General features: G+C 53.6%; 3 protein-coding genes across 3 annotated transcripts; 2 read left to right on the top strand and 1 right to left on the bottom strand.

Annotated features, from left to right (window-relative positions):
* Positions 1-848: 848 nt before the first annotated feature.
* On the top strand, positions 849-4,618 carry LRP88_09652 (uncharacterized protein; the record flags this gene model as incomplete). The annotated part of the gene is made up of 4 exons (XM_083246133.1): positions 849-854; positions 924-1,035; positions 1,111-3,983; positions 4,034-4,618. 4 exons carry the CDS (start codon positions 849-851, stop codon positions 4,616-4,618), a joined length of 3,576 nt encoding a protein of 1,191 aa, XP_083097246.1.
* Positions 4,619-7,679: 3,061 nt separating this feature from the next.
* LRP88_09651 (Ran GTPase-binding protein LOS1) lies at positions 7,680-10,818 on the bottom strand (the record flags this gene model as incomplete). Its single annotated transcript, XM_083246132.1, has 2 exons — positions 7,680-9,196; positions 9,249-10,818. The coding sequence occupies 2 exons, from the start codon at positions 10,816-10,818 to the stop codon at positions 7,680-7,682; spliced, it is 3,087 nt and encodes a 1,028-aa protein (XP_083097245.1).
* A 5,283-nt stretch (positions 10,819-16,101) lies between these two features.
* Positions 16,102-17,132, top strand: LRP88_09650 (uncharacterized protein; the record flags this gene model as incomplete). Its single annotated transcript, XM_083246131.1, has 2 exons — positions 16,102-16,979; positions 17,030-17,132. The coding sequence occupies 2 exons, from the start codon at positions 16,102-16,104 to the stop codon at positions 17,130-17,132; spliced, it is 981 nt and encodes a 326-aa protein (XP_083097244.1).
* Between the last annotated feature and the right edge of the window lie 3,407 nt (positions 17,133-20,539).

Here is a 20,539-nt window from a genome sequence, read left to right as displayed (position 1 = left end):
GAGCTGTCCTTGACCTTTCGCTCCTGGGGCGCAGACAATGGCTCCTTGCAGTGAAGAACATGGTTGATGAGAGATGGCAGCGCGTGAGGGAGCTGGGTCGGGGGGATTGAGGTGAGTTTTCGACATAAGACCCGCAGGTCAGGGGGTAATGAGGCCGCCATGAGGATCGAGTTGTGGTGAAAGGTTGTAAAGGCGTTTCTCTCGTCCCCAAGTGTTTGCGCCGAATGGTATCTTGGAGGATGGGTTTCCTGGATAGGAAGGATGAAGAGAGTAAAGACTGATGCTTTGCCGTCACGTGCAATAAAATGGACTTGCAACAAGAACCTTACGTCTCTTTACCTCTCAATCACGATGCGACAGCAACAATCGGTGAGCGAGATGTAATTGTTACGCTCATTCGCAGGTTGAAGCTGTACAAGTCTTAACTTGAACCGAAACTTTTTTTTCTTCTACAGCAACAAGCTTAGCTTGGACTGACGGGAAGACCCCTGGCAGCGGGGCCTGTCGTGGTGTGGCAGTGATCTCTGATTGGTCTAGCGCCCGCGTTACGTCGACCCAGCAGCTCTCAATCTCCAGCTCTGCGCTACCACAAGCCATCAATACACGGTCAGATCCAATACGAGCCATCTTGTCAACATCTAACATCACCAACCACGGGTGTATGTAGAGGAAGTCGCCTTTGGCGCTGATTCGAATAGACTCTCCTCCCATCGGCCGACACACCGAGATCCTTCCTCCGCGATAGCCTCCCCCGTGAGGCCTCCTGTTCCTCCCACGATCCCTCTCCTCGCCATGCGCTTGGCGCCATCTTGCTGCTAGTCCCGACAACCTCCTGAACAGATCAAACCATGGGTGTAAGACGAGAGAACAAGGCCATCGATGAAATCTCACAAACTGACTCTTCTCCTCCTGCTGTCGTATAGCCCAAAGCTGTGCAGTACATGCACCAGCTGGATCATGCCCGCTGCGATGGCAACTGGGATGTAGTCCCCGAGCTCGTTCGCAAGGTCCGCAAGCACGCTCCTGACAGAGCCTGTATGACACCCTCCCGCTTCACCGCCCTCCAGCGAGGGGCTTTTTAGAACACAATACTTAATAACACTCGACCAGGTCTTGCTCTGACCGCCGAAACGGAATGCGCTATCGCTAAGACGACGACTGCTGCCGCCGCCGCTGCTGGCAACCATAACCGACCGACCACCGCTGCGAACACGAGCCATATTGACCTCGCGGCCCAGTTGCCGAAGCTGCTGGAGGCGATTGAGGAAGAGACGTTGCACCTGACCGACAAATTCCAAGCTCAGGTGTGTGCGGGATGGCTGCACTGGGTCAACGGGGAGTACAGCCTCTGCACCAGCCAACTGCCCGAGAGTCTCAAGGTGGAAGATGGCGAGCCCAACCCCACTGAAAGGGCTGCCGAATGGACGAGCGTCTGCGCTCTCAAAGCATCGTATCTCAAGGCTAACTGCCTTGCGCGCGGCGGCGAGATCAAGCAGGCCTTGGATGCCTTCCGGGCTGGACTCCCCTCGCTCGCCCGAGTGTGGGCAGAGCAGGGGATGGGAAGACAGCTTCGATACTGGTCTGAGCTATTCCTTACCGAGTACTGTATGCTCTCCAGCCAGGGCTTCCAGAGCAGCGATTCACCACTGGGCGAGAACGACTCCCTCGCCTGCTATCGCTCCTGGGCAAGGTTCTGGGACACCCTGGCGATGCCCGTTACCGGAGGATACGGCTTCAAGGGCTCAGTGCCCCGGCGGAGAGTGTGGAATGAGTACTACATCGCTCTCTCTCAGATTGTCGAGTTCGACCTGCCCTACCCGACTGGATTTGTGAATAACACAGCTGGCGATCTATCTCCTCGAAGTCAGTTGCGGGTGGAGCTCAAGCATGCCGAATCGACCTACCAGACCCTCTTGCTCGGCGAAACATCCTTTCCCAGAGCTGACGAAGAGCGTGAAGAAGTCGAGGGCTTTGTTGGCCAGGTGCTTCGAAACTGGTCTCTTCTCTGTGGACGAGGATGGAGAGAGGAAGATCTTGGGCCCGGTGGTCGAAATAGTTTGAGCCGCGGAGTCCTCGATACTCTCTACAGCGCTGCGATGAAGACATACCACTCGACAGCTATCCTGCGCTCACTCTTCCTCGTGCACCTTTCAGTTGCCGAGTTCGACCTGGCCTTCAAGGCCTTTGACTCTTACCTGGAGATTGTCAAGAAGGGCAAGGCCCGTGTTGACAAGACCGGGCACCTGGAGCCTAGCCTGGACGATGATGCTACAGTTCTTGAGACAATTTCGCAATGCATCATCGCCCTCTGCCGATATGGCCAGCGGACTGCCGCGGAAAAGGCCCGCCAACTTGGGTCTGAGTTGGAGGACTGGCTGTTCAAACTGCCACAGCTCAACTCTTCAGACACTGCCACGCCGATGATTTCTGAGTACGATGAGTTCAACTCTTCGCACCCTCCTGTGCCACCGCATACCATCGCCCTGGCATGGCAGGCCATCGGTTTGTCTCAAGCCCATTGGTCGAGAGTCACCTACGAAGCAGCCTCCAGAACCGAGATCCAGCAAAAGGCCATCCGATCACTCCGAAAGTCCCTTGCAGTAGAGTATGGGCGCTCAAAAGATATCAGGAGTTTCTTTGCCCTCGGTCTGCTCTTGGCCGAGCGAAGAGAACTAACCGCTGCCATCGAGACTGTGAGAACGGCCTTGACTGTTGGCAAAGACCAAGAAGAGAATTACGACCTGGTCTATGGGCCATACTGGCAAGAACGGTCCCTTATCCCCGTGTGGCACCTCTTGGCTCTTCTTCTGAGTGCGAGACAAGATTACCATCTGGCGGCAAGGGCCTGTGAAGGTGCCCTGGAACAGTTCAAGGATCCCTCTATCCTGTTCGGAAAGACAGATCAGACGTTTAGGAGCGAACATCTCAACGAAGCTGAAAAGGATTCCACAGCGGATGGTCGACGAGGCTTGGTCGATGATATGGATGACTCGGAGAAGGAGGGCATCCTCGAGGTCAAGATGACACAACTCGCCCTGGTTGAGCTTCTTGAAGGACCCGAAGTCGCTGTCAATGCCAGTTTCGAGCTGCTGACCCTCTTCACGAGACTGTTTGGCAACGTCGCGGCCCAATCTGCCTTGAGTCCTCCCAAGGCGATTGAGCCGCCAAAGACCTCAGGCACACTCAGGAGTATTAGGGGGACCATCTTTGGGGGCAATGACAGGTCTAGACCGCCTACGAGGCAGGTCTACACTTCCATGTCCAGCGAACGGACCTCGAGGCCGCAGACTGCTCAGACAATGCGCAGCAGCGCACCGACGATCCAAGTAACAGGGGAGAACGGACCCCTGACAGATGCTCGACCACGAACTTCAGCGTCTTCTGTCCGTCGAAATAGGAGCGCCACAGGCAGAAGCAACAGTCTCAAGAAGCGGGATCGCAGCATGAGCCGACCGAGATCCTCTAGTATCGGAGCCGTCTCTCATGGCGCTACCGTTGTTGATGGCGACGTCTTCTTCACCCCAGGTGGTGCTGGTGCTGATGATAGCGAGCAGACTGATTTCTTTACCTTCTCTAGCAAGCGGCAACCTGCGTCGAGGCGCTCGTCCTATAGACAGTCACGACCCCCGCCAAATCTGAACTCGTACCTCTCGACTCAGTCAAAGTCCACCGACTACTCTGAGCTGTCTGTCGACAACGCCTATTCCTCAACATGCGTTCTACCCCTGGTTCAGTTCCCCAAGGACAAGGAGAGGGCACAGAGGGTGACGATTCTTACCAGAGTCTGGCTGATGATTGCTGGCTTCTACCGTAGAGCTGGTATGAAGGAGGATTGCAAGGGAGCTGCCACTGAAGCTCAACGGCTCATCCAGAGTCTCGAGGCTGATCTAGCTCGGGACCCCTCGGGCTCAAGCGGCCTGAAGGGCCCCGGTTGGGCCGATAAGAAGAGCATTGAGGACCTGTGGAGTGATTACTGGGCCGAGGTAAGCCTTTCTTCTCTTGTCTTTGAAACAATAGCTGACATAGTTTATAGCTGGGCCAACTTTCTCTTGCAAAGGGAGCTCCATATGCAGCTCGCAGTGACTTTGAGACATCCTTGACGCATGCGCCCAACCATCCTGGTGCCATCGTCGGCCTCTCCAACATCCTTCTCGACATCTACAGCGAGGCTCTCCTCCCCCCAGTCCCCGTTCCCGCTCTGGAGGACACCCTCCTGCACCTCAGTCTCTCAACCCCCAAAGCAAGCCAAAAACATCCTCATACCGTCACCGACCTCCCCTCAACTCCCCTCGGTCTCGGTCCCTCAGATCCCGAGTCCTCCCCCCTCCACAACACCGACCTGGACGACGACGAGCTCCCTGCCGCCTACAAGGCCACCCGCCTACCTGTCGTCGACCGCCTCGCGGCCCGTGACCGAGCTTACGCCCTCCTCACAACCCTCACCAAGCTCGGCTCCAGCTGGAACTCTTCCGAGGCCTGGTTCACCCTCGCTCGCGCCCACGAGGAGAGCGGCCAGCTCGACAAGGCCAAGGAGGTGCTCTGGTGGTGCGTCGAGCTCGAGGAGGGTTCCGGTGTTCGGGATTGGCGCTGCCTGTCTGGCGGCGGCTACATCATCTAGAGATGGACGACAGCACAAGCCTTGCTTCTTCTTTTTCTTCCTTTTCTCGTTGCGGTTGATGGATTTAGAAACGAAGAAAAAAAATATTGATGGGTGGATAATTCTGGCAATGGATCCTGCTTGCTCTCAGACTCGCACTGCCTGCCTATCTCGTATTTCTTCTCTCTTCTTCTTTTGATACACATAGCTGTGGTGTTTCTGCTGGGCAATGTCGAGATACCTTGGTTGAGCCGACACACGCTGTTCAAGACGTTCAAAAAAGCACCATTCATAATATGTAATTGAGCATTTCAATTAAAGCATCCTGATTGATTCATCGCTGTTTCTATACCAACTCATCGCTGCCACTCACAACTCAACCTGCAAATCACCATTATACAGAACGCTTTCCTTGCAAGACTAAGTCCAGGCCTAGGCTGGCACACTGAGCCGATATCGAACGCAACAAAAACTTGATCCTCTTCAATCTCAGCTGAGCTCCTGTGGCGTCACGGAGATTTACCTCACGTTTATCAAAGCCTGGTCGTGTCATGGAGACTTCGTAGTCCCTGGTCGTCTTGGCGGCCTCTTCAAGTTGCTTGAAAATTCCCCAAGGGTAAGTTGGGCCAGCGTGTTTATCTGCTGCTGGCTCTTCCCCAGTAACTCCTGTTAGCTTCAGCCTCACAGTGATGATCGCTTCCGCTAGCTTGAAGTCCCTGAAGACCCGGGCTGCCTCCCACATGTGAGCCGGCGTGGCGCCGTTTCTCTGGAGGTGCGTGGGCAGTGAAGTTCGTGACCTCTTCAAGGCTGTCACAGCTTCCGCTGCCGTCTTCTTCAAAGCTAGTGGAAGCTCTGTTTCCTCCGCGATCTCTGGGAGCTGAGCCACTGTATATCTTAGTGTCTCGAGTTTTTCAGCCCTTTGTGCCGCTTGAGTTGGTGCCACTTCTGTTTCCGTCGGTGTCTGAGCTGATACTGTTTGCGGCATCTTTGGCAGCTCTGCTATCTTGGCTTCTGCAATCTCAGTTTCTATCATTTCCCGCTTGTCCACTAATTGTGTTGCAAGTGGTCCCAGTCTTGGCATAGCTTCCCTCGGAGGGTCGACTGCATCCATCCTCTGTGAGAATTCGTCTAACCTCCGTAGCCAAGTTGACTTGGCCTCTAATGTTTCTGGGGACTCGGCTTGAAATGCTTTCATGGTCTCAATGACCTGGTCTATGTCTTCCGGCAGCTGAGCTGTTGTTGCTTTGACCATCTCGGACTTTGTTTCCGTCGGTGTCTTAGCTGGTATGGCTTGCGGCATCTTTGACAGCTCTGCTGCCGTAGCTTGTGCAATTGCAGTCCGTGCCGTGCTCCGTTTATCAACCAAGGCGTCTATGACTGCATTCATTTCTTGGAGACTCTTCGCTGTCGCAATTCGCTCCCTTGGTGAGACGGTTTCCGCCAGTAATATCGCCTCCGCCTGATCTTGGAGAGGGCACAAACGGCTCTTGCCAAATTCGTCCGACCTCTGTAGCCAGGCAGACTTGGCTTCTACTGTTTCTGGGGACTCGGCTTGAAGTACTTTCATTTCCTTGATGGCCTGGGCTATGTGCCCCCGTATCCGAGCTGGTGTTGTTTTGATCATCTCGGACGTTCTGACCGTTGGCGTCAGAGCCATTGCCGTCACGATACTTTCAGGCTTTGTTTCTGTTGGCATCTGAGTCGTTGCTGTACCAGAGTGTTCTGCTGGCGTTGCCTGCTGTTTCCGTCTCATGTGCCATTGCGTATCTTGCAACTTTCGTCCAACATCGACGGAAATATTCTGGATTTTGTCATATTCATCTGGGTTGAAACCTTGCAAGTGCTCGAGGTTGATGACGCGATACACGAGGGTCCAAAGTAGGATCCCGAAGTTCAGACCTAAAAGCTTGGTGGCATCTTCGGCGGCTTTATCCACTGACATGGGCGGCGGAGAGTCAGCACCACGACCTTGCTCGGACGATTCAGGGGGTGGGTTTCTAGCGTCAGGTTTGCTCTCGTCCTCGTTGTGTCCTGAGGTCGGTGAATCGTGAGCAGCAGTCTCGGAAGCAGGCTGCTTCTCGGTGGGTGGCTCGTTGGTGGGCAAGGTATCGGCAGTCCCGTTCCCTGTCACTTCATCATCGATGATATCATTGAGTGTTGAGGCGTCGCGATCTTCGGGCAGGGAGCCCCCTTGGGAAGAGGGACCATCATCTTGAGGTTGAGGTTGAGAGGAAGAAGAGGGCGAGTTGGGAGGTTCCAATGCTTTTAAACGATTCCTGGCAGATCCTAGTCTTGACCATAGTCGGCGTGGTCGAGAAGTAGACGAAGTCGGTGTCGTCGTAGGTAGTGTTGGCTCTCCTTTGGGGATAGGCTCGCTTCCCACGGAAGCTTCTCTGGGGTTGGTGGTAGGCTCTTGACCTGGAGATTCTCGAGTATCCATGGTAGAAGTCGTCTCAGGGTGGTAATGATAGAATTGAGGGAAGAAATGGGGATAACGATGGTGTTGTTTGATGGTGTTGAGGAGACGAGAGGAAGTTTGAGCCGGAGAGGTAGAGGGAGTAGACTCCTCATCCTGCCTTACATGTCGTGCCTTCCTTAATTTGCTACCCGTCTCAATTTGATGTCGAGCAAGTGTGGCCGAAGTGAGAGTCGTGCCTCCCCTGGCAGGTGGTGCAAATAGCCTCCCTGTCCACCAAAGTAACCCCCAACAACATGTGAACAAATAAGGATGGACATCACATATTATAGTCCAGCCAGATACTCAGCTCTTCAGCACGGATGTGTATTCTTCTAATCCTCAACTACCATCCGCCTATCCACCCTCGCTCAACCCTTGAATCCGGCCACCCTAAAAAAAAATACCGAAAAAAGGGGGAATATCTGTGACTAGAAATGACAAACAATATGATTCTTTTTAGCTCTAATGTCTGCCCTCAAAACTCCCTGAACATGCGCCGCGAGGCTCCCGTACACCCTTTGCTCGTCGGAGACCTTTCATCGTAACCTCCAATCGTCTTCCTCACACGCCAACCATGCTCAATCGCTCAGCCATCCCCTGAAAATCATAACGAGTCTTTCCAGTCTACTGTCGGCTCTTCAGCAAGTTCAGGAGATATGACGAAAAGTGTCGTTTGTCTGTTGATGTTGTAAGAGATCGCAAGAACTCGTCGCCGTCCACGCCCAGGCTAGGGAAAAGATGGTTCTGAAGCGACTGGATAAACACCTCGCCAGTCTTTGTGTAGATCGCCTGCTCCAGGCCGGCAATCTCTGTAAGGACTTGTTTTGTCTGGGCATCTTGGAATGGTCGGAAGTTGGGATTCCGCATCACCTCCCAGCAAGTCGAGTGGAATCGGTCAATCATGAACTGGTCAAAGCCAGGGAATGCAGGAGTAGGACTGCCGCTGGGGGCGGTCGGGTTCTGGGAGATGACTGCAATATCCGGGCCACCCCAGATGGCTGCCATTCGTGTCATCAATGTGAAAGCAAGCCTGCTCCCTCCAATGTTGCCTTCGAGGGTCTTGGCCAGCTCGATGATGGACGAAATCATGGGTTCAAAGAAGCCCTGGTTGGACTCACTGACGAGAACCCCGTCTAGTCCGTTGTTAAGAATGATCTGAAGGAATGAGAGATATTCCCTCCTCAACTCAGCCAGCTGAATCTCATCGTCTGTTCCGGCAATGGGCTCTGTAAGCCCACCAAAAATGCGCTGAAGAAGTGGTGTCAACAGCATGTTGAGAACTTCGTAGATCTCAGACTTGAAGCCAAAGACCACCTGGTCCAGTAGTCGCAGGAACATGGCCATCTCGTCCTTGGAAGAGCTCTGAGACAACAAGCCCTCAATCCACTGAGGCAGTTGCGGCAGGACGGCAGCACCCAAAACACCCAGCAACTTGGAAAAGGCCGATCGGCAAGCTGTTCGAATTTCGGCAGAAGAGTTCAGCTGGTTGAGAGCAATCAAGATAGCCTCAGCTGCTCGGGAGAACTCGTCAGAAACGGCCTTGTCAGGGGGCCCATGGGCGTTGGAGGAAGTAATGCCTGGGGTCCAGTCCGAGAACCCGTGAGCCAGAGTGCCCAGTGCCATGACAATGTGGTGGACTTGGAGTGTGGCTTGGGCATCTCCAGACTTGGCCCGCTCAAGATGCGCCTCCATATCGGTGAAAAGGGGATCCATCACAGACCTAGCATACAAAGCCTGTTTCTCAGATGGCGTGCCCTGGGTGGATGAGATGCAACCGATGGCCTCGAAAAGGTACAGCTGGCTGGTAAAGAGCGCATCCGCTGAGTGATCAGACTCGTCCGAGGACATGTCATCGTCAGCGTCCTCGCCTGGGACCTCGGCCTTGATGGGCAGGAGATCTCCGATCGACTGGATAACTGTCTCGGCAACGTTTCCGACCTGAGCTCTAAGCTGCTTGATGAATCGGTGGAACAGATACCACGACCGAGTCTTGATACGGACGTGGTCGTGGTGGACCAGCCGCACAAAGTTTTCCAGGACTTGCGGAATGTATTGTGCGTTATTCTCAAAGACAACGCAGTAGCGGACGCAGATCTCCATGTATTGAAGCAGAATGGCGGGGTGGGAGAAGTTGGCAATACCTGTGGCTGTGTTAGGAGCACTACGCTTGGCCATGAAGAAAGGAATACCAACCGGATTCGACCATCTTCTTCATCATAACCACCAGCCTCTCCGAGGCTTCACTGGAAGGCTGATTCTTGGTTCCCAGACCCTGGTTAGGAAGGGCAAGCTCGCCAAAGAGATACATCTCGTATAAGGCGAGGTCGAGATCTCTCCAGTCCATCTGAGAGCCCTGCTGGTCGAGTGTCTGGAACGTGGTGGCAACGAGATTGCTAAGCATGTCCATGTACAAGGTCTGGTTGATGGCAGCAATAGACTTCTGCAGATTCTGGAGTTTCCGCCGCAGCTCCTGAAACTCGGCCTCGTCAGTCAGCTCATCCTCGTTGCCCCAGTTGGATGTCTCGTCGTATCTCATTTTGCGAATGATGGCATCTAAGATCGGGGCAAGCATGTTGGCGTAGTCTTGAGGGAGCTGGCCAAGTTTACGAAGGAAGGTGAGCAGGTCTGTCAGCGCTGGGATGACGGACGAGCAGACTTCATCGTACTCGTCCGAGAAGAAGCGCAGGAGGAAAGGGAGGAACCCATTGAGGTGCTGGTTCGCCCTGGCGCGGGTGTCATCACTGAGCTGGCTGTCCTCGAGAGCCCGTACAATGTCGGAGAGGACCGTGTTTACTAGCTTGGCAACTGCCTCGGCCAGATCCGTGTCGTATCGAGAGGTTCCCTTGAACTCGCTCAAGGGAGGGCTAGCAACTAACTGTTCGACAATTTCCTGCAGATTGATGAAGGAGATCATCTCCATCTTGTCTCCTGAGCGCATCTTCTTGCCACAAATCTCGTTCAGGGTGTCGATGGCTGTGTCGCGGACCTTGTCCTCGCTCCCCGAGGTGTTGGACCGCCCGACCACTGGCAGCAAGAGACCGAGCATGTCCTGGCTGATAACCAGCGAGATGTCCATCCAGCTGACCCACTTGCCCAGGACCTTGAGGACGAGGTCCACGACAGTATCATTGTTCCCGTATCGTGTGAGCAGCTGCTTCCAGGACTCGGACACCTTGCGGATATCCTGTGCCCGGAGCTGGTCCTTGAGCTCTGTATTCCGCTTGGTCTCGCTGCTCTGCCGTGTCAGGAGCATGTCGGCAATCTCGTCATGGATGGAGCCGAGGATTCGGAGGTAAAAGACGACGCCCGGGACATTGTCCGAGTTTGTAGAGAGACCTGTCAACTCGATAAAGTCGTCGAGGAAGCTCTGCCATCCATCTTGGTAGAGGAACACGAACAGATAGGTCAATGTCTGCGTGAGCTTGTTCTGGAGATGCGCAGCATCAGGCTCCTGCTGGGCGTTGGGGCCGTACGTCTGGCGGCAGTACTGGAGGAGGGTGTCTTTGAGGAACGCAAGACTCGTAGGGTCAAGCCCCTGTGTGTGTACGGCATAGTTGACCACCTCGAGGCAGACAAGACGCACCACCTCTTCCGTCCGCGGTGTTCGAGCGAAGAGCGTGGTGCAAGGTTGCCATCCTTGAGGGTCGGCTTTTAGCTGATTTAGGTATTCGAAGGCTTGCTGCTTGAGGGCGGGATCGGAGGTGGGGTTGGAAAGAATCCCGACGACGCTCTCGACCTGAGCCATTGGGACAAAAGTTAGCATGGACGTGATGTGATGGTTTCTATGCGTATGCTTCGCGTCTTGGTCGCATCGTCGGGCCTTGAAAGGCTGGGCGGTTGGGCCGATGCGACTTGGCCATGACCAAGAGTGACGGCTGAATGGCGGGGCACGAGAGCGCCCATGACAAAGGCCATCCAAAGGAAAAACAGCAGCAGCGACTCACCTGAGCCTCCATAGTCAAAATTCAAGGTGCAGCAGGCACCGGAGTGTAAATAAAACTTGTTCAAGTATGGACGACGCTGCTATAACTCGGGCAGCCTTGGATACACAGCATCCAGCATAGTTATGATATCAAAGGCGAGGCGGAACAAGGCTACCGAGGGGTCATGCCTAAGTCGTGAAAGAGAGCCTGTGCAGCAAGGCAGGGGTGGGAGGAGTCGCCGAAAGTTCGTATAGAAGCAGCCGCGATGGTGACAAAAGCGACAGGGGCGCAAACGGGTTCGAAAAGGCGGCCGCGGCGGTTTTGAAGGCGTATATCGTGCGCAAACTGCGTTTTTATCTCGAGATGTGCTATTTCCAAAAGTCGGTGCGGCAAGTTCTTGTGCTAGGTAGTGTGGGGTAACTGACAACACCTCTCTGGTAATCCTCGGATAAACTGAAGACCCAGTAGCTTGGGCCGTGGCTATTTATGCCCCTCTCGCACTTCACACGTTGAGCCGCAACAACAAAATAATTGAGACGAGTTATAAGAGACCCTTCAACTCATCAAGGCGGTGGCTGGGCCCCGAATCTATGGAAAGATAGATATACGGTCAGGTGGGCTCACGCATTATGTAGAGTTCATATGTGAAAGGTGATAGAGGGTCGTGTGATACGCTACAGTACAACGTAGCAAATCCCAGCACACCCTGTCAGCCACGTCTGAATAACCTCACTGCCCAGATAATAGCAGTAACGATACCAATTGGGACATGCAGCATTTGAGATACCAGCATCTTGAACAGAAAAGTGCAACGTCTGCCTTCTTTTGAGGTCAGGGTATGAGGACAGTGCCCCGGTCAATCGGATAACACACACTTACTAGCAGTGGGATCAAGCGGAATGTTCGGACTGGAGGTCCATCTGCGCAGCAATAGAACATAACCAAGGTATATAATATTCCAGTTCGTGACGTCGTCTTGTCCCAACTTGCCCTGGATGCACACGGAAACCGCGGGAAGTCCAAGGCAACTTGACTGGCTGCCGACTCGTCATAAGAACTCCACCTTCAAAGTTCCAGAAGTCGAATTCTAGAATGACGAGGTCTGTAATTCAAGGACCGTACTCAAGGTGGAAATGCCGATATAGGTTCCATGTTCGGCAGGCGGATACAAATCGGAACGACATGTCGAGCCACAACGTCCAACCCTTCCCAACTCGGATGTAGTCGGTTCGAGGCCGTAGAATTCGGACTTTTCGACTCGTAACTGCATGTTATTTCTCAAGAAGCCTCGAGCGAGTGTCAAGATGCATCACTGCCAGAGTCTCGACGAGTATGAAGAGGCAAATGGGTAACCCTCCCTACTGTGACTTCAAGATTTGATCAGCTTCCAAAATGGTGGACGTCCATGACTGTAAGGTAGGTAGCATGAACATCGAAAAAACAGTACCCTGCTGGTCAGGGACAACATCCCGGGCCGCATAGCATATTGGATGAAGTATCAGTTCTGCTGCAGTTGTCGACAGACAATAGCCTTTCGTGATGGACACGGTCGCATTTTGTCCAGCCTGGTTCAATTCAAGCAAACAAACGAAATGTCGATCACACGACAAATGCCTCGAATGTTTCGATCGGAAAATAACTCGGCAGTCCAGCCGCCCTCTTGAGTCGTGAAATGAAACAATTCTCCAGCAAAGGCAAGTATCGTTGGTCGATAAATTTGGCGCATGACATTAGATTTGTGGTTCATATGGATGCGCGGCTCGCTTTGGTCTCCAAGAGGAGACGATCGTCGACTTGCTGCTGAAACAACAGAGATCGTCGGCACTTCACACGTGCAAGTCCATCTCTGGTGCGCGACGGGGCCAATATCTAGTCAGCGGAAGATCCAGAGGACTCGTCAGCTTCATTTCCCCCAGCTGCCAAGTTTCATCTCGTCCCGGCTGCAGAACTGAACTGTCAGAGAGTCCACCTTTCTGCTTCTCTTTCAAACCGTCTCCTTTCCCTCCTTTTGCGGGGAGACAAGTGGGCAGAGAAGTGATGGCGAATTGTGGAGAGCGGAAATAGGGGACCTGGTCCCCTTGCAGTCGGATTAAACCCCATCTTAAAATCTGGATCGCTGATTTCTTGATACGAGCAGCACATGGCCGCGGCCTTCGATTCGGTGCCAAGCTTCGATGGCAACCCAGACGATCGTCAGGAGAAGGCGGCAAGCCACTGCCGGCTGGGGGCGCGACGTGGCGCTGAGGGCATGATTTGGCTGGTTGCGAGCCAACAGCTGGTGCAGGAGACCAGCAGGGGTGGCCCAGCCAACTTAGGGGGGATATTGGCTTCCTTTCGCCTCTGCAGCTGCTGTCACACGAGCTGCGAGATAGAACGGACCAGAGGACGAGGCTGGTTCTTTCTGCGACTGGATGCAGCGATCGTCCCTGTTGCTCTGAATGCTAACTAGGGAATACACGGCGCTACCGGGATGCGCTGTAAGAAGTGGAGGACCAGTTGGCAGCATCCCTCTGTAAGAGACCCATTTTGTGGTTCTTTGTTTCAAAGAGACATTTCGACGTCATGGCTTTGGAAGAGCCCTCTGATCAGCAGCAAACTACGCATGGTGTGACGCGCGGACGACCACAGCGGGAATAAACGCTCGTGGGAGGCCAAGAGATTGGGCGAGAGGGCCAAGTTGATTGAGATGGCCATGGCGGCATCATCCATGCGCTCGAGTTGAGGCGGTCTCTGCTCCATGAACATGATGCAGATGCCCGTCACCGCCTTACGAGGTCCTGCCCAAGTTGCAACGAGTCTTGATCAAAGCGTGGAAACGAGCGAGCCCCTTGGGGTTGATTGCCCCGAACCAAGCTCCGGCCGGTAGATAGCCCAATGAGGCAGCCGAGATATACAACCAGATGGAGATGGCACCCCTCCATCTCCCGTCTCCCTGCTTCTTGCGGTCTGTCTTTCTACATTTAGCACAGGTTATCTCGGTTGGAAACTCTGAATGTGCAGGTTGGTTCTGGAGGCGTCCTTTTGGTGCTGGCTCATGTCCACATGGCGAAAACAAGCTCATGCGATCTAATTAACATCAGTTATCGTTTCCATGATGGGCGGGGGGGGGCTTGCCATGGTCATTGCTTGTCCTCGCCCCGACTCGCAACGGACACGGCTCGTTGATGGAAGGTTGCAATCCAGTCGATGCCAAGTTTGAGGCTTGACTCTTTTCATGGGGATGGAGTCCCGCACCAGCAATGTGGGTTCCTGCATTAGGAGATAGGTGTGGCACAATCCCCAGGCGGCTGCAGCTGCTTTTTGCGAGCGGTTAGTGATGTGTCGGACTTGTGCAACGACGGGAGGCCAATCAGTTGCACAACCGCGGACCATGTAATAACAACCATGTCGTGCATTAATGAGGAGATGGATACCGCGAGTAAGGTGCTGCTTCTCATTGGCTTATGCGCATGCTGCAAGGAGATTGTCATAACATTGTGTGTTTGGCTGCTGCTGAATTGTTGGTCCAATGTTGATAGAAGGATGGCTGGGCATCAGACAACAAAGAAGGACATCTACCAGGAGCATATGGGGCATTTCGCACAACGCAGCTGAAAGCGAGCACTCAATGCGAAACGAGACATGTCTTGGTCCTTTTAGACCGCGGATAGAATAATGGACAATGGGCCGTTTGGGAAGAGATGAAGGGTGAGGCTGGAATCCATAAATCGCATGATGCTGAGGCTTGACAATGAAATTTTGTGCAGAGAGAGGCTGTGCACTATGTCGTCTTGCACAATTTGTGCTTGAACAAGTCCTTTCATTTTGGCGGTCGACCATCAAGGAAGGTGCACAGGACGACGCCAGCACTAAACCAACGGCGTCGGGGTCCAGGGCACAACCCCCCGGCTTCCCCTTCATCAACTACATCCCTGATCAACATGCGCCAGTGTCCGATCCTCATACAGCAGCACACGAGGGCCAGAGATGAGGACGAACAGTGCGCGGTAGGAGGGAGCCATCTGTCGTGCTGCCCTCAGCTTGCAATCCCTCGCGACAAGAATCCTTTTCGCAGCTTGGTAGCTTGACCGACTGTGAGTGGTCCATGACACGCCCATCACCGCCTATCAAACATGGACCCTTGACTACTGTTCGCTGAAGTTGACGCCTCCAGTAGCCGCCCCTCGTCGGTCAAACAACCAGTTAAAGCCTGCCGGGCGGTAGTGGCAGCCGTGCCGATCGAGCCAATGTGGGCGACAGAACCACTCTGGACGACCGAGATGAAGAGAGGGTGAAGAGACGGCGCTTGACTGGTCCACTCCTTGTCCCACCCAGCATCCACCCGACACCTCACTTCCTGATGGATGTCAGGGACTGACTGTACCTGCAGATGGACGCTACGCTGCCCCGAAAAACGGCCTCTTCGAGGTCGCTTCATGATTCATGACGAGTAGCCTATTCGAGCAGAATTCGTCTGCCTGGTCAACAGCTCCAAGAAACGTTGCTGCTTGGCATTGTCGTCAATGCTCGGCATGAATGATAACCATTGACCAAGCTCTCGAAACAAGACTATCCATGGAAGCCCGTGCCCCTGTCATTGCTCTGGTCCGTGACCCAGAACTCATGGTGATCCAGCACCCAGCATCCAAGGGTGGACGGATCCACGGGCCACGGCGGTTCCACACGCAACCAACTCCAGAGACCGTGGCGGTCGACCCGCGACATGGCTCCGCCATCCAACCTACCCCAGTCTGGATGGGTCATTTGCCAGGGTCACACTCGCCCTCTCTTTCATCTCAAGTCGAGAGCCGTTTGCCAGAACCCCTGGACCCAGGGTGGCAATGGATCATGGAGACGGCCGACCTCCTGGAAACCTCCAGTACGTAATCTCCGCCTGGGAGTTGCTGGTAGAGGACCGACATGGCTATTAAAACGCGACCGTCCTGCGACCTTTCATCGATCCTTTCTTTCTTCTTTCCACAGCCAAACAAGCCTACACTTCAAAGCTGCCTGCTTCTTGACTCCTTTTGACTTCGGTCGTCCATTCTTTCACCACTTTCAACAACTATCAACCTTTTGAGCTTTAAGCTTATCCACTCTTTACAATCAAAACACCCTTCTTCTCAACCATCAACACTTTCAAGATGCGTTACACTGTTGCCGCCGCTCTCCTGGCCTCTTCGGCCATGGCCACCAAGGACGTTGTCTACCAGACTGAGCTCGTCACCATCACCTCTTGCGGTCCTGAGGTCACCAACTGCCCTGCTCGATCCACCGTCGTCAGCACCACCTCTTACCCTGTTGTCGAGACCTCCGAGGCCCCCATCCCCACCTACGAGGCCCCCGAGCCTACCTCTGAGGCTCCCGAGACCACTGAGGTTCCTCTGACCACCTCCACCATCTACAGCACCAACATCAAGACCATCACCTCTTGCGGTCCCGAGGTCACCAACTGCCCTGCTCGCTCCACCGTTGTCACCACTGAGACCTATGCTGTTTCCACCACCATCTGCCCCGTTGGTGAGCCCAGCAAGCCCGCTCAGCCCGAGAAGCCTGAGCAGCCCACCAAGCCCGTTTACGAGCAGCCAAAGCCCAGCAAGCCTGCTGAGACTAAGCCCGTGTATGAGCAGCCCAGCAAGCCTGTCTACGAGCAGCCTTCTCAGCCCGCTACTCCCGGAAAGCCTACCTACCCCGGAAAGCCTTCCCAGCCCGCTCCCCACCACAACGGCACTGTTCCTGTCTACCCCAACCCTCCTGCTGAGTCTAGCAACAAGCCCGTTGTTCCCGCTACTCCCGTTCCTGAGGCTCCCGAGTGTGTTCCTTCTCAGTCTGTGACTGCCATCACCAAGAGCTACACCACGGTCCTCACCACCGTTGAGTACTCTACCATCCAGGTTCCTTGCCCTACGGGCGGCAAGCCTGGCTACCCCGGCCAGCCCGGCAACCCTACCGGCCCTGCTGTTCCCCCTCCCGCCGCCACCACCCCCGCTGGCGGTAACCCTCCCGCTCACGGCAACGAGACGTAAGTAAAGCTTCGTGAGAGTTGAAGAGCAAAGAACTAACATATCCCAGTGTCCCCACTCAGCCTCCTGCCGTGACTGCTGGCGCCGCCACCTTCGCTGGCTCTGCCTTCTTCGCCGCTGCCGCCGGTATCGCCGCTTTCCTCCTGGCTTAAATTCCCTTTTTCGTCCTATAAGTTGAAGCCTGCAGGCTATGGCAATTTATGAACCCAGGTATTCTGTCTTGTTGGACATGTACAGAGTTTAACTAGACGAGTGAATACTACCGCTTTATTGGCACAAATCTGTACTTAATCTTCTAATCTGCAACCGGGTGTTCATGGTTGGGCGATTGGATAGTTGGTCTGGACCAAATCATGAATATCTGCTTTTAAACTCAACCTTTTTTACCATTTGAAGTTGTATCTCGTTGTCTATGTGAGCTCCTTGGCATCCATCTCTTGGCCCTCTGAAGAAAGACGTTGTGAATGGGGCGCGAGCTAACGACGCCGCCGGGAGGTCGCATCAAGCCATCAAACCCTCTGGAAAATCTGGGGTGAGGTCCCATCGACGGTCTCCCCCTTCCCCTCTCCGCATGCACGGGCTCATTTCCCAAGTTGGCACGAGGCTACGGAGGGGAGGTCATCAGCCACCGACTCTAAAGCAGCGACGGCAAATTAACAAAAGGCCCAGGCCCCCGGGAGATTGCGATGTGTGGCCATCAGGGGTGCGCCATTGGACCCGATAGCCCCAGGTGCGGGTGAATGGACAGAACTGATGGTGCTGTGCCTTGATTTGAGGGAGATGAGGATGGGTCGGGTGCAAGAGTCATTGCATGTAGAAATCAGGGCATTGTGTGAGGAAGGTCTTGTCGAGGTGAGGCGATTCGGAGCGAACTATCGATTTTGCTCACGTGTTGGACTGAGACATGAATAGCGTCTGGACCTGACCGAGACAGGACTGTCGATGGCGTGTCCAATTGGGCGAGATTCATTAAACCACTGCGAGTCGTATGCAAGCCTAGCAAGTCTAATTTGAAGTCTTCAAATTGGCTTCATGACTTGCGGAGCGGTGGCCGTCTGATGCTATTCAGTGTCCCCAGTAGCGACCTCGAAACTCCCCCAGACAAGAGTTCCTCTCCGGGGAATGACCAGACCTGGCCCGAGACATTTAGCCTATTATCGTACATACTACTCTGCTCTCCCCCGAACTGGGAGGTTTTGGTCTGGTGCAACGCATTAGTTTTACATAGCTACTCCCTGAAGTTGGCAGCACAAGAGTTTATCTTTTTAATAAGCTTAGATGGTGGTTTTATTTCTTTTTTTTTTTTTTTTTTTACTCCTTCCATCCCTCTTCTACGGAGGCGCACCAGGGCTGTTAAGCTTAATTGCTCGCGTCATGTATGTAAGAAAATAGCCAAGAAAATCCTCGGGAATGGCTTGTCAACACTAGCGGGTTAACCCACCACCGAAGGAGGAGCTTGTCGTCCAATTGGCAACTCATAAATATGTTGTCTTTCTGTCTATTCTCTTCAGAGCGTCGATATTGTGTTGCCGGATAGGTTTTCTCGTTGAGCTGCCTGTTTGCCTCGTTTCTTCATCGTCCCCTCTTGGCAGCTCTTCTCCAGAGATGGTGTGTATACCAACCCAGAGGCGCTTGACGATATTCCACCCCGCGTCTTAAATCACCGGTAGGGTTATCTTTGAAAACTCAATTTTTGCTCTTCTCTACTGTGTGATCAGCCAAGGTCGATGATGTATTGTCATTAAGGATGGTGGGCTGTTTAGCTAGCCACTGGTTGCTTCTTGACCTCAACGGTCACTCGGAGTTTTCTCAGCCCACCACCGGTTTCCGATATCGAAAATAGTTTCCTTTTATGCATCCTATTAGGCCTGCCCCCCGAGGTGCCTCGACTTGACTGATATGGGCTCTTGGCGGGCTTTATTGTATGTCGCGTGCTCTCGATGAACTGCGGTACCGGGTAGGCGACCTAGCGACCGACAACAGCACCTGATAAATAATATGGAATGATGCGAAGACCTGTTGTAGTCAGGCAAAAAATTGGTGTGGTGGAGGCCTTGTATCCAATTCCAATACACTTCACTTTTCACGTTGTTGGCTCAGCTCCTAGAGGCATTGTGGTCGAGTTCTCACAGCCAGTGCTTCGTTTCTCTGCCAACCTGGGAGATAATTCCACCAAGGGACCAATTGAAGCCATAGTAGTAACCAGAATAATTATGCCGCACCTTTATGGTTGTGTCATTTTTGTACGCTGTGCCAATGAGCCGTGCTGCCCAGCTGGTTGGTGTCTCAGGTCCTAGAGTCTTGTCTGGCAGGAGCATCGTGGTGAGAAGAGCTCTCATCGGGCCATCTAGATAGGGAGAGATACTATGGAACATTATAATGGCTTCGAAAAGAAGCCAATAGTGTCGAAAGGTCGGCGGAACCTGCTAGCAACGGTTATCAGGGCCGTTACCCAATGCCAGCTCCTGAAACTCTACCTTCCGTCAAGCCCCAAGGAACTTGGGTCTCAAGTTGACGTCGAAAATTCATTTCGGATAGCCAGACCGACGAAGCCATGTTTTGCTCCGTAGCGTTGCAAAGGAGGGGGGTGTTGCTGTTGTGTCCATTGGAGGTTCCTCCTGCACCGTTCCGTCGGGTGTGCCGCGTCTCTTTCTGACTCATGTCTTTAGTTCCGAACCACCCCGAAGCCTGAAAACAAGGACCTGATTCCCCATTTGCCATTCTGATGGGAATAGCCTTGGTTAACTCGTTAGCATGCGTCAGTTTCCTGGACCGGAGATCGCAACTGGCGACACTACACCACAGTTAATGCATAACTTGGCTCCGGCCAACACCGGGATAAAAATTGGAGCATGTGTGATTATAGCTTCACTCGTAGAGGTCATTGCCTTGCTTAATGGTTCTCATTCGCCGTAACCGCGCTGTCCGAGCAGTGTTCATCGAGAGATCATGTTTGGAATTGTCTGCCTCTTTACACATATTCTGCTGACAAGCGGACGCACGGTTAACGAAAAGTTTGTAAAGTTCATGCCCGAGCCAAGAACATGTTTCCAAATGTCAGAAAAAAGAGTGTCGTAAGCGCTCGGGGGCCAGTCGACGGGTAGATACGGAGTAACGGAGCCGGGTATGCCGTCGACTGGTAAGGATCGGAAGTTTGGGGCGAGAGGTTAGAGAGTGGGAGACGATGAAGGGGACGTTATAAAAACTCGTAACCTCTGGGAAGAGAGAGAATGATTGGACGACCAAGATATATAGAACCCATCTCACAGGGCCAAGTCAGCTCAACAGGGAGCCACTTTCTCAGGCCATCTTGGAGACTGCGGCGACGAGCCCACTGGCCCGGCCAACGGATTCTGAGTCTCTAAAGACAAGGATCTAGACCTCCACAATGGAGTAATAGGACGGGGCCGCCGTGGGGTGAAATGAGGGGATATGGAGATTGAGTCTCTGGGATCAGATCTTGGGTCTGGGGAGATTTCCTATGCTTCGATTCTAGACTTCCATGGCCTGTCTCATGTAGCATATAAGTAACGAGTGACTCGACAAAATCCCAACGGCA

Source organism: Fusarium phalaenopsidis, assembly GCF_050370095.1.
Source record: "Fusarium phalaenopsidis strain FUZ10S chromosome Unknown contig_32304, whole genome shotgun sequence".
Lineage (NCBI taxonomy): Eukaryota > Fungi > Ascomycota > Sordariomycetes > Hypocreales > Nectriaceae > Fusarium > Fusarium phalaenopsidis.
The sequence above is the reverse complement of the archived record's forward strand: the minus strand, read 5'-3'. Positions and strand labels throughout refer to the sequence as shown.